The following is a 14,834-nucleotide window of genomic DNA, read 5'->3' on the forward strand; positions in this document are numbered from 1 at the left end:
AGACATGGCATAACAAATCGCCTAATAGGTTCGCTATAAGAAAATAACATTTTATACATTCCGTTTTTTTCAGGATTTTCAGCCAAAAACACACGTGCATCAAAAAAGAGGTGGAGTAACACCTGTCACTTAGACAGTTCGCAGCTTTCCTCTGCTGACTTTCTGCTTCTATTATACCTATATTAAAAACATCAGCATTTCCGTAAGTTTAATTGACATGTAATCGCAGCATTTACATATTTTTTTCTGCAATGTGTGGATGGGATTAGCCAGAATCCCACCCTCTCTCGCAACATGCGCTCCCAGATTTATACTTTTTGTCCCATTATAATCCACACATGACTGGATTTAAAAAGTGCATGAAGAAAACTGAATGTACAAACTCACCCTTAGACTAAGGCCCCATGTTGCAGAAACACAGATTTTTTTTGTTGCAGATTTTTCAGTGGATTTTAGATCCAAAGCCAAGAATGGCTACTAAAGGAATGAGAAATATATAGGAAGCTCTTATACGTCTCCCTTCTGCTCAATACACTTCTGGCTTTGTCTCAAAAAATCGTGGCAAAATCTGCAACAAAAGAAGCTGCATTTCTGCAACATGGGGCCTCAGCCTTAGACTAAAGCCCCACATGGAGGAAAAGCTGCTTTTTTTTGTTGCAGATTTTGTTTTGGGTTTTTTTCTAGCCACAGTTAAGAATGGATTAAGCAGAAGGGAGAAGTACAAGAGCTTCCAAGGTATTTGCAATTCCTTCTGTAGCCCCTACTAGGTTTGGCTCAAAGAAAAGCAGCAAAATCTGCAACAAGGCTGGTTTTACATGGACGAGTTCAGATTGGGAAATTCAGTCCATATATCAGCTGAACTGAACTGATATGCTGAGTTGGACAACCACAATTTCATTACGAGGTCCTCTGGTGATAATATAATCACAGAGTGAACCTTAGCAAAACACAAGCTTGAGAGTGACTTCCTATCCACCTGCACCACCAGGCCTCGGGCCTACTATCACTTCATTGACGATGTCCTAATCCTTTGGACTGGGTCTGAACAACAGCTGAAAACGTTCCATGAACAATTCAACCAGTTCCATCCCACCATCAACCTGACGCTCAATCACTCCTTCTCTGAAATTAACTTCCTGGACGCAGTCATCAAGATACAGGACAACAAAATTGAGAAATCACTGTATCGGAAACCAATTGACTGCCCTACCTACCTAAGAAGGGATAGCTTTCATCCTAAACACATAAAGAACTCCATTGTATACAGCCAGGCCATCAGATATCATTGCATATGCTCAAACCCTGCAGATAGAGATGAACACCTTGGAGGCCTCAAAAACACATTCTTGAGGCAGGGTTACCATCCAAGAACAATTGATAACCAAATCACCAGGGCCACCAGAATACCAAGATCGGAGTTATTAAAATACAATACCAAGCAGGAAAACAATCGGGTGCCCCTGGTCGTCACATATAACCCACACCTGGAGACGCTGAGAGGAATTACACGCAAACTACATCCACTACTGCAAAAAGACAACCGTCTAACATCCATATTTCCAGACCCCCCTCTCCTGTGCTATAGACAGCTACCAAACCTCAGGAATATGATTATTAGCAGCTCACTGTCACCTCCAACTAACACAGGAACATTTCCTTGCGAACAGAAAAGGTGCAAAACCTGCCCTCACATACTGACCACTGACAGGATAGAGATACCAAACTCTAACAGGGAATATAAAATCCCAGGTACCTTCACCTGTAACACACCTAATGTAGTGTATTTGATAATGTGTACCAAATGTTCCACTGAAAATCTGTATGTTGGAGAGACCGGCAAGAAACTCAGAATGAGAATCAATTCACATCGCCATACAATTAAACAACAGAGAATAGATCTTCCCATGCCAAAACAATTCTGCCAAGAAGATCATAATATCACCAATGGCATGAAAATTTTGATTTTAAGAGGGAATTTTAAATCAAGAAAACAGCAACTGATTTATGAGTACAAGTGCATGACCCTATTCAAGACTCTGGATAGTGGAATGAACCTTTCACATGGGTTCATGTCTTTCTATACAAATCACTGAACTAAGACAGCCATAAAGATAAAGAACCTGGGAACTGGGAATTGATTATTTGTTTTTATATGTATATAGTAATAAGCCTCTTCCCCCCTCCCTCCTGAAATCCTATCCCTGTGTCCAGTTATACATAAATATGCAGCCTGCAGAAAGTGTTTTTAGATATATCTGAAGAAGCCAGAGGAAGCTTCGAAACGTCATATTCTGTCATCATTATGAGTTAGCCATTAAAAAAGGTATCACCTACTGAAGACTTGCAAGTTTTTTTGTTTTTTTTTTATAGGTCATACACAGACATCCTCACATCTTCCAGAGCCAGCTATGCTCTTTGTAGCCACACTCTGGTTTGGCTATTAGATAAGGGCCCTCACTGTGGACTCAGATAACTTTGTGAAATGGTTTAGATACATTGTACAAATGAAGGGCCATAAAATCTCTGAGAAATAACAACATCATCATTAAGCCAGCGGACAAGGGTGGCGCTATAGTCATGATGAACACATCAGACTACATACAGGAGGCACACAGACAGCTGAATGACACGCACTACTACTCCAAGTTGGATTCAGACCCCACAGTGGAGTACTCCAAAAAACTAAAAAAGGTTATCTCCGGCCTATCTGATGGAGCAATAAGCCTAAGCAGCCTCATACCAGCAAGCCCTAGGACAGGGACTTTTTATATGCTTCCAAAACTGCACAAACCTGGGAACCCAGGGAGACCGATCATCTCATGTGTTGGGACTCTCACTGAACAAATCTCTGGATGGGTGGAGGGTATCCTCAAACCTTTAGTGAAGGATACAGCCAGCTACCTACAGGATACTACAGACCTATTAAATAAACTATCCTTTATAGGTCCCCTTCCAGATGGAACCATCCTGGCCACCATGGATATAGAATCCCTGTACTCCAACATTCCACACCAGGACGGTATAAATGCCTGCCAGTTTTTCACGGAAAAGCGAGGTATGAACGCTGAATCGGTGGTGAAACTGACAAAATTCATCCTCACTCACAATTACTTCTCCTTTGGTGACTGCATCTATTTACAACGGACCGGCACCGCAATGGGGAGCAAAATGGCGCCGCAGTACGCTAATCTCTTCATGGCCAAGCTTGAGAGTGACTTCCTATCCATCTGCACCATTAGGCCTCGGGCCTACTATCGCTTCATTGATGATATCCTAATCATTTGGACCGGGTCTGAGGAACAGCTGAAAACCTTCCATGAACAGTTCAACCAGTTCCATCCCACCATCAACCTGACGCTCAATCACTCCTTCTCCGAAATAAACTTCCTGGATGCAGTCATCAAGATACAGGACAACAAAATTGAGACATCGCTGTATCGGAAACCAATTGACCGCCCTATGTACCTAAGATGGGATAGTTTTCATCCTAAACACATAAAGAAATCCATTGTATACAGCCAGGCCATCAGATACCATCGCATATGTTCAAACCCTGCAGATAGAGACGTACACCTTGGGGGCCTCAAAAACACATTCTTGAGGCAGGGTTACCATCCAAGAACAGTTGATAACCAAATCACCAGGGCCACCAGAATACCAAGATTGGAGTTATTAAAATACAATACCAAACAGGAGAACAATCGGGTGCCCCTGGTCGTTACATATAACCCACACCTGGAGACGCTGAGAGGAATCACACGCAAATTACATCCACTACTGCAAAAAGACAACCGTCTAAAATCCATATTTCCGGACCCCCCTCTCCTATGCTACAGACAGCCACCAAACCTCAGGAATATGGTAATTAGCAGCTCACTGTCACCTCCAACTAACAAAGGAACATTTCCATGTGGACAGAAGAGGTGCAAGACCTGCCCGCACATACTGACCACTGACAGGATAGAGATCCCGAACTCTAACAGGGAATATAAAATCCCAGGTACGTTCACCTGTAACACACCTAATGTAGTGTATTTGATCATTTGCACCAAATGTTCCACTGAAAATCTGTATGTTGGAGAGACCGGTCAGAAACTCAGAATGAGAATTAATTCACATCGCCATACAATCAAACAACAGAGAACTGATCTTCCCGTGCCAAATCATTTTTGCCAGGAAGACCACAACATCATCAATGACATGAAAATCTTGATCTTAAAAGGGAACTTTAAATCAAGGAAACAGCGACTGATTTATGAGTACAAGGCCATGACCCTATTCCAGACGTTGGACAATGGAATGAACATCTCACGTGGGTTTATGTCTTTTTATACAAATCATTAAGACAGCCATTAAGATAACCTGGGATCTGGCAATTGATTGTTTGTTGTTATAAGTATATAGTAATAAGCCTCTTCCCCCCTCCCTCCTGTAATCCTACCCCTGTGTCCAGTCATAAATATGCAGCCTCTACAGAGTGTTTTTAGTTATATCTGAAGAAGAAGCTCAGAGGAAGCTTTGAAACGTTATATCCTGTCATCATTATGAGTTAGCCATTAAAAAAGGTATCACCTACTGAAGACTTGCAAAGTTTTTTTTGTTTTTTACAAATGTAACAAGTACAGTAAGCTCAAAACTAACTAGGAACTAAATATACACAGTGCAAAATTCTAACAATTACATTATAACCGTTTGGCATACCTGGATAATTGCTTTTCAGGTTTTCAATCTCCAAAGATTCCAGAGACCTCATCTTGAGTATATTATCTTGTTCCTCTTCTTCCAGATACGTATCCTGTAGAACGATCTTCTTGAAAGACTCTGAAAGCTTATCGATGGCAGATCCAATGGTCCTTACAAAACCTTTACAGTTATTTATATGCATCTCGATATGATCAGACATCAAGAAAAGACTCTGAATTTTCTCACTATTAGTTTGAGAAAAGTTTTCACTGTTCACATGAAAAACACCTATTCTGAAAAGAGGGACTTTATGTCCTGATGTGAAAGCGCGAACCAGCGAATCATGTATGTGAATGTCTTCGGGAAAAAGTTTAAACACGCTCTTCGATTCTTTGAGTTTCCTTTCATTAGTCTGAATTGTCTTATCAAGTGACAGATATGCAGATGAATAATCCTCATCGACTGTAGGAGCACCATATTGTTTATAGCCATGTGAAAAAACTGAGAAATCCAGGTCTTCATACTTCGTATATCTATTAAACAGGACAAAGTTAAAACTGCCAAGCAAACTAACACATTGTGGGTAAGTTTCAAGGAATTTAAATATGCTTGCAAAAGAATTCAGGTTGTAAAAGCTTACAGAGAAGGACAATGTTTTTCCAGCCATAAACTCCATAATAATGGGAGCACAGTCTGGCAGACTTTGACTTTCCTCCGCCGCATTAATGGCAGATTCTATCAGCGTATTCATACAAAAGGAATCGATGTTCATTGTCATTTTTCTACCGACACCTGCAAGAAAACCCTCTTCTACTAGTTCTAGTTCTGGGTGCCGTTGCAAATGTTCTGCATTATCTTGATGGCAATCCAGAGCTTCAGGTTTGCCATAAAGACTGAATAAATATGAAAAGATCTTAAGAGTCGTTTTTGTAGAAATCCTGGTTGCATACTGCAGGAAATAGCAGTAACGTCCAATAATTTTAAGAAAAGTATTGATCTGATGGAGGTAATGGAAACCCTTATCTAGATCTTCAGGAGTCTCAGACTCTAACAATTCACTAAGTCTATTTCCAGCAAGAAACTCCTGGAATGAAGTGCTAAAGAACCTATACATGGACTGAAGCCTCTGTGCTGTAAACTTGCTTAGAAGTCCAAATTTGATGGCTTTGTCCCCATCAACACCAGCGGCTCTTAAGTCATTCTCTGTGAACTGGAACTGGGACTGGAAAAGCCCTTTGATGGCCAGTTCTCCGCATGAAGACACCTGAGAATTCACTACTTGAGTCTCCTTTGGGAACTTTGCTTGGTAATACATTAAATATTCCTTAAACATGTAAATGCGCCCAATTGTATCATCAGTAGGGTACTTAATCCAAGATGAACATTGAATGAGAATCATCACGGGTTTCTCAAAAATAGTTGACAAATCTTTAAACGCTTCCAGCTTTATAAAAAATGCCCTTACACGCTCAATATCATGTGCAAACAGATTTTTGACCAGGTAAATTGAACTATATAAAGGGAATTTCTGGATGCTCATTATGGTCCTCGCATATTGTCGCAGCTTCCTTCCCTTATCAGTGCTCACGGTGACTGCCAGATTCAATCTGTTCCAAGGATTCTTCAGGATTAGTTCCTCTATGGCTTGTGGAATTAAGTCCACCACACCATAGTCATCCAGTAGGAAGAGGACCTTATCCTTTAATTCCCCTATTATTTCCTGCAGACTCTCTTCTGTCAGAGACATTGAGGATCCGATCAGTTGTTGGCAGATGATGTCACTAAGAGTTTGATGGCTGTCAGTGGACGCAACAGAAATATAAAACACAAGACTAAATCTGCTAAGTATAGGACAGGATCCTGAGGCCCACAGAATGGCAATCTTTCTGAGAAGAGCGGTTTTCCCACTGCCGGCTTCCCCTTCTATCATAGTGATGTCATTCAGCTCAGATAGAATATCCGGTAATATAAGCTGCCGCACTGGGTGATTTTTTCTGTCCTTTAACATAACACAAATATCAGCAAAATGTAACTCGAGATCTACAGAAATAGAATTTCTAAATGGGGAAACATGGTGGAAAGTTGGATCTTGGTAAATTTCAATGAGACATTTTCTCAGAGAAAGCAGATCACTTGTTGCTTCTGAAATGATAAAGATAAGGCAATGAATGAGTTATGAGTAAGTCTCCCAGTCAGGGGCGTGACCAGTAAAGACTGGGCCCCCCAGCAAACTTTTGACTTGAGCTCCTCTACGACATAGCACCCCTTTTCCTGTCCCCCACACAGTATAAATCCCCATTTACACACTCTATAATGTCCTATAGTGGCTCAGTGTCATCTGTGTGTTTACATAGATAGATAACAGACACAACAGCAGCAAACTGCAATTATCTGAACTACAGAGCTGTAGATAATAGTGAAAGCAGTGAGTGATGTCATCTGTCCTGTCTTATCACACAGGTCTGGCTCTATTGGAAACTCTGTGTAAAAAATGGGAGGAATAAGTTCACATAGCAGGAAAACTAAGCAGCATTGTTAAAGCAATATACTGTATTTAGGAAAACGACAATTTACTTAAGCTAGCTGCATAGATAGGATCCTAGAGATGGGAATACTCCTTTAGGGCCCCTTCACACGGAGTATACGCTGGCTGATTTTGAATGTGTAAACGTTCCGAATCAGCAGCGTTTAAAACAGGTCCCATTGCTTTCTATGGGAGCCAGCATACGTGCGCTCCTCATAGAAATGAATGGAAAAAAGCAGCCCATTCATCTCTATGGGGAGCGCACATATGCCGGCTCCCATAGAAAGCAATGGCACCTGTGTTAAACGCCGCTGATTCAGAACGTTTACACGTTCAAAATCAGCCAGCGTATCCTCCATGTGAAGGGGCCCTTAGTCTACATCAACAATGAAACTGAACGGTGTCCCCATTTTTCAAAGTACAGCATACTGAAATATATTCTTCAAGGAAATACATTTTCGAGTCTGTGTAACGTTCTTACAAACGTAGAAGCTAAATGTATTTAAATGTGCCATGATGTTACCTGTTACTGCCAGTCCAATATCATTGTTCAGAATATGCTGGAATGATGCACCCTATGGAGGAACAGAGCAGGCACTTAACACAGTTTAAGATATGTGGTATACATGATGATCTCACTATCTATGATAGTACAGCAATGTGAGCAGTTACCTGATGTAATACACTACAGAAAGAGGCATTAAATCTGCTATAATACCACACTTGCCAACCTGGCTAGTTCCTTTATCTGGATAACTTATAAAAATCAGTGACAGTTAATATTTCTTTTGGACATTGTGAGAAGGTAACAAGAAGAGTGCTGGATTCCAGGTATATCAGCCCCAGGTTTCTGATGTATGTGTGGTCCAGGGCAGATCTGGAGTAGGCCTCAACCCAGGTGTAGATCCTGGGCTCATTACTGACCCATAAAAGACTGCAGAGCCATGAGGTGAAAGGAGGTGGGTGGTTCTGTCCTGTAACCCTGAGTCTGGTGAAACAAAATTGTGCTTGTATGGTTCATGTGGCTGGAAGTAAGCTACACGTATAGTTAGGTTAATCTACTCTTTAGCTAGTGGCTCAGACGAGCAGGTATTTATTTCGTTGTTACCTGAAGTTAAGGCTGTATTTTGTTTTGTTTATTTTTTGTGCCTCAAGTCAAGGTTTATTTATTTTCCCTGGGTTTTTTTTTTGCCACGTTTTGTGTCCATGTCTTGACTGTTTGGATTCGCATCATTGCTTCTACCAAGCTAACTTCCCCAAAACATATAAAACCATACTAAATTGCCAAGTGATATACTGTATGTTAGCCTAGAGTACTTATATTAACAACCTTCCTTTATATGCAGCTATTTTTGGTAAAGAGGGTTCCCCATTAAGAGTTCTGGGTCCATAGGTTTACTTGTTGGTCCACTGATTAAAAATGTATTACAACTGTATCAGAACATCCCACAAGATTCTACAAATGTATTAGTTAATCCCATACATTAGAAGAGGATGTATAAACCTGTATCTTTTCATTACCTAATCATGTGCACAATCAGTCACATAGAGCACAACATGCTAATATAGTCATATATAATGGGGGGGTACGAAAAGTATTCAAACCCCTTAACATTTTTCACTCTGTTTCATTGCAGCCATTTGCTAAAACCAAAAAAGTTCATTTTATTTCTCATTAATGTACGCTCAGCCCCATCTTGACAGAAAAAAAAGAAACATAGATATTTTTGAAAATGTATTAAAAAAAAAAATTGAAATATCACATGGTCATAAGTATTCAGACGCTTTGCTCAGTATTGAGTATTTGCACCCTTTTGAGCTAGTACAGCCATGAGTCTTCTTGGGAATAATTCAACACGTTCTTTGCATCTGGATTTGGGGATCCTCTGCCATTCTTCATTGCAGATCCTCTCCAGTTCCGTCAGGTTAATAATAATAATAATACATTTTATTTATATAGCGCCAACATATTCCGCAGCACTGTACAATTTATAGGGTTCAGATACAGACATACATAACAAAGAACGTCATTTCACACAATGGGACTGAGGGCCCTGCTCAAAAGAGCTTACAATCTATGAGGTAGAGGGGGTGACACAAGAGGTAGCAGGGGCGGCATTGCTTATACAGTGTTCAGACAATTTTGTAATAGAGGTTACAGTCATTACACAAACAAAACTTTGTGAGCCGTCACTAGTCGTGTCCTTTAACATGTGGATAGAGCTTGGACAACTATGTTAGGCTGAAAAGGCATCAAGAACGGAAGGGTTAGCATTAGGAATTGTGATAGGCTTGTCTGAAAAGATGTGTCTTTAGTTTGCGTTTGAAACTGTAGAAGTTGGGAGTTAATCTTATTGTCCGGGGTAGAGCATTCCAGAGAAGTGGTGCAGCTCGGGAGAAGTCTTGTATACGAGCGTGGGAGGTTCTGATAATAGAGGATGTAAGTGTTAGATCATTGAGTGAGCGGAGAACACGGGTTGGGCGGTAGACAGAGATGAGGGAAGAAATGTAGGGAGGTACGGCATTATGGAAAGCCTTGTGGATGAGAGTAATAACTTTATATTTTATTCTATAATGAATAGGCAGCCAATGTAGTGACTGGCACAGACCAGAGGCATTGCTGTAGCGTCTAGCCTGATAGATGAGCCTGGCCGCTGCATTCAGAATAGATTGTAGAGGGGAGAGTTTAGTGAGGGGAAGACCGATTAGTAAGGAGTTACAGTAGTCAAGGCGAGAATGAATCAGAGAGACAATAAGTGTCTTTAGTGTATCTCTGGTAAGGAAAGGACGTATTCTGGAGATGTTTTTGAGGTGGAGGTGACATGAACGTGCGAGTGATTCAATATGAGGGGTGAAGGAAAGGTCTGCGTCAAATATGACCCCGAGGCAGCGGGCATGCTGCCTAGGAGTTATAGTAAGGCCTGAGACTGCAATGGATATATCAGGGACAGATCTGTTAGATGGTGGAAACAGTAGTAGTTCAGTCTTAGAGAGATTTAGTTTCAGATAGAGCGAGGACATGATATTAGAGACAGCAGAGAGACAGTCACTGGTGTTCTGTATGAGTGCAGGGGTGATGTCACGGGAAGATGTGTATAATTGGGTGTCATCAGCATAAAGATGGTACCTGAAGCCAAATCTGGCGATGGTTTGTCCAATGGGGGCTGTGTAGAGAGAAAAGAGCAGGGGGCCGAGGACCGAGCCCTGAGGAACCCCAACAGCAAGGGAAAGAGGGGAGGAAACAGAGCCCGCGAATGATACACTGAAAGTGCGGTCTGAGAGATAAGAGGAGAACCAGGAGAGCGCAGTGTCCATGAGGCCGACTGAGCGGAGCATAGTGAGGAGAAGTTGATGGTCAACAGTGTCAAAAGCTGCAGAGAGGTCCAGAAGAATAAGAAGAGAGAAGTCACCATTGGATTTAGCCTTTAGTAGATCATTAGAGACTTTTGTGAGAGCTGTTTCAGTAGAGTGCAGAGCGCGGAAACCAGATTGTAAAGGGTCAAGCAGAGAGTTAGCAGAGAGATAACGGATTAACCGAGAATAAACCAGGTGTTCCAAAAGTTTAGAGATGAAGGGGTTGGATGGAGAAGGTTGGTGGACAGCCATTTTCAGGTCTTTCCAGAGATGCTCATTTGGGTTTAGGTCAGGGCTCTGGCTGGGTCAGTCAAGAATGGTCACAGTTGTTCCAAAGCTACTCCTTTGTTATTTTAGCTGTTTGCTTAGGGTCATTGTCTTGTTGGAAGGTGAGCCTTTGGCCCAGTCTGAAGTCCAGAGCACTCTGGAAGAGGTTTTCTTCCAGGATATCTCTGTATTTGGCCACATTCATCTTTCCTTCAATTACAACCAGTCATCCTATCCCTGCAGCTGAAAAACACCCCATAGGATGATGCTGCCGCCACCATGTTTCACTGTTGGGATTATATTGGGCAGGTAATGAGCAGTGCCTGGTTTTAACCACACATACCGCTTAGATTTAACGCCAAAAAGTTCAATCTTCATCTCATCAGACCAGAGAATCTTATTTCTCATAGTCTGGGAGTCCATCATGTGTTTTTTGGGCAAACTCTTTTGGGCTTTCATATGTGTTGCGCTGAGGAGAGGCTTCCATCGGGCCACTTTGCCATAAAACCCCGACTGGTGGAGGGCTGCAGTGATAGTTGACTTTGTGGAACTTTCTCCCATCTCCCTACTGCATCTTTGGAGCTCAGACACAGTGATCTTTGGGTTCTTCTTTACCCCTCTCACCAAGGCGCTTCTCCCACGATTGCTTAGTTTGGCTGGACGGTTAGGTCTAGGAAGAGTTATGGTCCTCCAAAACTTCTTCCATTTAAGGATTATGGAGGCTACTGTGCTCTTAGGAACCTTGAGCGCTGCAAAAATTCTTTTGTAACCTTGTCCAAATCTGTGCCTTGCCACAAGTCTCTGAGCTCCTTGGGCAGTTCCTTTGACCTCATCATTCTCTTTGCTCTGGCATGCACTATGAGGTCTTATATAGATAGGTGTGTGCCTTTTCTAATCAAGTTCAATCAGTTCAGTTAACCACAGCTGGACTCCAATGAAGGAGTAGAACCATGTCAAGGAGGATCAGAAGGAAATGGACAGCATTTGAGTTAAATATGAGTGTCACAGTGTCACAGCAAAGGGTCTGAATACTTATGACCATGTGATATTTCAGTTTTTCTTTTTTAATATATTTGCAAAAATATCTACATTTCTTTTTTTTTTTTCTAGTCAAGATGGGGTGCTGAGTGTACATTAATGAGAAATAAAATAAACTTTTTTGATTTTAGCAAATGGTTGCAATGAAATAAAGAGTGACAAATTTAAAGGGGTCTGAATACTTTCCGTACCCACTGTATAATCGTGTAGTGAAACACAAATGTGTAAAATAAGCCATGACTGTAGTATAATCCTCATATTGCGACATTTACCGTTATTTCTTTGAATCCAATGTAATTTTCAAGGTACTGCTGTAATTCATCTTTAGATTTTTTCCCATGGAGAAATTCACACCTTAGTTAAAAAGAAAGAAAAGTAAGAAATGTCATCAATAGTAAAGAGGTCAGAAAAATGTACTCTTCAGTCATTACCCAGAATTTGGCGGTACCAATTTCCTGATATCACACCTAGATCATATTAGTTAGTATTACACCTGGTTTTATGCAACTTAAGGAATGATAATTCAGCTGTTAAGATTCTTAGTTACTTAGTATGTTACAAAGTATGTCTGGCTAATGGTCTTTGGACGCATGATATGTATAAAATATGTCAGGAGTAGATATGGGCGAACCGATTCGTTACAATCTGGATTCGACATGAATATTTCAAATTGTTTTTTTTTTTAATGAAACTGAATATTATTTGATTTGTCTTGGGCAAACTAAAATGGCCTCATTGACATGCATTGCACAGTGAAAATACAGAGGAGACATGTGTGTGATGTCCTGGCATCACCTGAGACTCTCTCAACCAATAATGGTATGTGCAGAATAGGAATGGCACACACCAGTCATCGGAAGGTACAGGATACTTATACATTATAATAGTACAGGGGAAAATGGTCCCGAAGGTATGTGAGAGAGGGTCAGCAGGAGGAATGTCCTGGATTCAACTCATCTGTGTCCGTAGAGGATGAGTTGATACAGTGATGAAGCAGAAGCAAACAGCTCCTTCCTCATCACTGTGCCCCCTATGTGCACCTTGTCCTGGAGCTGTAGGCACGATGTGATGACGTCACTCACATTGCGCCTACAGCTTCCTGAACACTCTAGGACAAGAGACTGAGTATTAGTATTTATGTTAAACTTTGGCAGATGAAGAGGGACATTAAACTGTGGGAGCAGATTAATAGGGGACAATAAACTGGGGGGTCATATGAAGAGGGACATTAAACGGGGGGGCATATGATGGGGACATTAAACTTTGGGGCAGATAGAGGGGGCACTAAACTGTGGGGGAAGATGAAAAGGACATTAAACTGTGGGCAGATGACCTCACCTGAGACTCTCTCAACCAATAATGGTATGTGCAGAATAGGAATGGCACACACCAGTCATCGGAAGGTACAGGATACTTATACATTATAATAGTACAGGGGAAAATGGTCCCGAAGGTATGTGAGATAGGGTCAGCAGGAGGAATGTCTTGGATTCAACTCATCTGTGTCCGTAGAGGATGAGTTGATACAGTGATGAAGCAGAAGCAAACAGCTCCTTCCTCATCACTGTGCCCCCTATGTGCACCTTGTCCTGGAGCTGTAGGTGTTAGGAGTATTTAGGTTCTTTAATTTCTATTTTTCTTACCTGGGGAGTTTTTGGCTGCGCAGTGTCTGGGGTGGCATCCTGGCGCTGCGGGGTTGTCCTGTCGTGAGTATTGGTGCACACCTTCTGACTTGCAGGTGCGCACTGATGGTAGGCAGCTTTATCTCCTGGTTGATTAGTCTGTCCTCCCATTTGCACCTGGGAGGAGTGGTCTCTACTCTGTATTTAAACCCATGCCTCCCATGGTTCTGTGCTGAGTGTCGCTTTTACAGAGCTAGGCCTTAGCAGGAGGAGTAGGTGGTGTTCTGGGATAGAGGAAGTTCCGTGGTTTATTTTTGGGAGGTTTGGGTGAACGAGTTGGTTTGTGTGTTTTCCCTTCTGTGTTCACCAATCCTCCCTCTGTGTATAATTGACTGTGTGAGTGAATTGCCTTATCCTTTGATTTCTACTCAGTTTCCCTGTGTTTGTTTCCTAGTGTATGGTTCCTTCCCATATTGGTTTGGGGGAATCCTTTCCCACATTTTTCCTGTGTGCTGCTTGTCAGTCAGCGCACACCCTTGTCAGTCCCTGTCAGTAGCAGCTTCACTTGTTCGTTAGGGGTGACCCCCTTTAGTCTCCAGTCCCTAGAGGTCTTATAGGGCATTCCTTCTCCCACTTCCTTCTAGGCCTACGGAATCAGTGAGAGAGGAGCTGTCGGGGTCAGGCTTAGCCTGAGTACAGCCGACCCACACCCGTGAGGCAGGGACCGGGATAGCTAGTGGGAGTAGTGCAGGGCGAGATTCCCTACTGCTATCCCTTAGCCCCGTTGCAGCTACCTGGACTGACATAACAGTAGGCACGATGTGATGACGTCACTCACATTGCGCCTACAGCTTCCTGAACACTCTAGGACAAGAGACTGAGTATTAGTATTTATGTTAAACTTTGGCAGATGAAGAGGGACATTAAACTGTGGGAGCAGATTAATAGGGGACAATAAACTGGGGGGTCATATGAAGAGGGACATTAAACTGGGGGGCATATGATGGGGATATTAAACTTTGGGGCAGATAGAGGGGGCACTAAACTGTGGGGGAAGATGAAAAGGACATTAAACTGTGGGCAGATGAAGGGGCCTTTTAACTGGGGTGGTAGCTGGAGGAGAACATTAAAATGAGGACAACTGGAGGAGGACATTAAACTGGGAATATCTGGAGGGAGACATTAACGTCCCACTCTAGTCGCCCCAAGTTTAATGTCCCCCTCAAGTTGTCCCAGTTTAATGTTCCCCACCAGCAAACCACACAGTTTAATGTCCTTCTTCAGTGGGGGGGGGGAGGCAGCTAGAATACTAAGAATTCCATCCACTGTGCAGACCCAACATCCAA

At 42.1% G+C, this 14,834-nt stretch overlaps 1 protein-coding gene and 1 long non-coding RNA gene across 2 annotated transcripts in view; one reads left to right on the forward strand and one right to left on the reverse strand.

Annotated features, from left to right (window-relative positions):
- LOC142200553 (uncharacterized) overlaps nt 1-14,834 on the forward strand; it is a 221,536-nt gene that overhangs the window by 205,116 nt on the left and 1,586 nt on the right. The gene's annotated exons all lie outside the window — the stretch shown is intronic.
- Nucleotides 1-14,834, reverse strand: part of NAIP (NLR family apoptosis inhibitory protein) — a 37,166-nt gene that overhangs the window by 14,051 nt on the left and 8,281 nt on the right. The window contains exons 3-5 of the mRNA XM_075270944.1: nt 12,139-12,220; nt 7,731-7,782; nt 4,702-6,825 (exon numbers count right to left, since the gene is read on the reverse strand). Coding sequence (XP_075127045.1) covers nt 4,702-6,825; nt 7,731-7,782; nt 12,139-12,220 — 2,258 coding nt within the window. The remainder of the gene's footprint in view (nt 1-4,701; nt 6,826-7,730; nt 7,783-12,138; nt 12,221-14,834) is intronic.

This window comes from Leptodactylus fuscus, chromosome 1 (assembly GCF_031893055.1).
Source record: "Leptodactylus fuscus isolate aLepFus1 chromosome 1, aLepFus1.hap2, whole genome shotgun sequence".
Taxonomy (NCBI): domain Eukaryota; kingdom Metazoa; phylum Chordata; class Amphibia; order Anura; family Leptodactylidae; genus Leptodactylus; species Leptodactylus fuscus.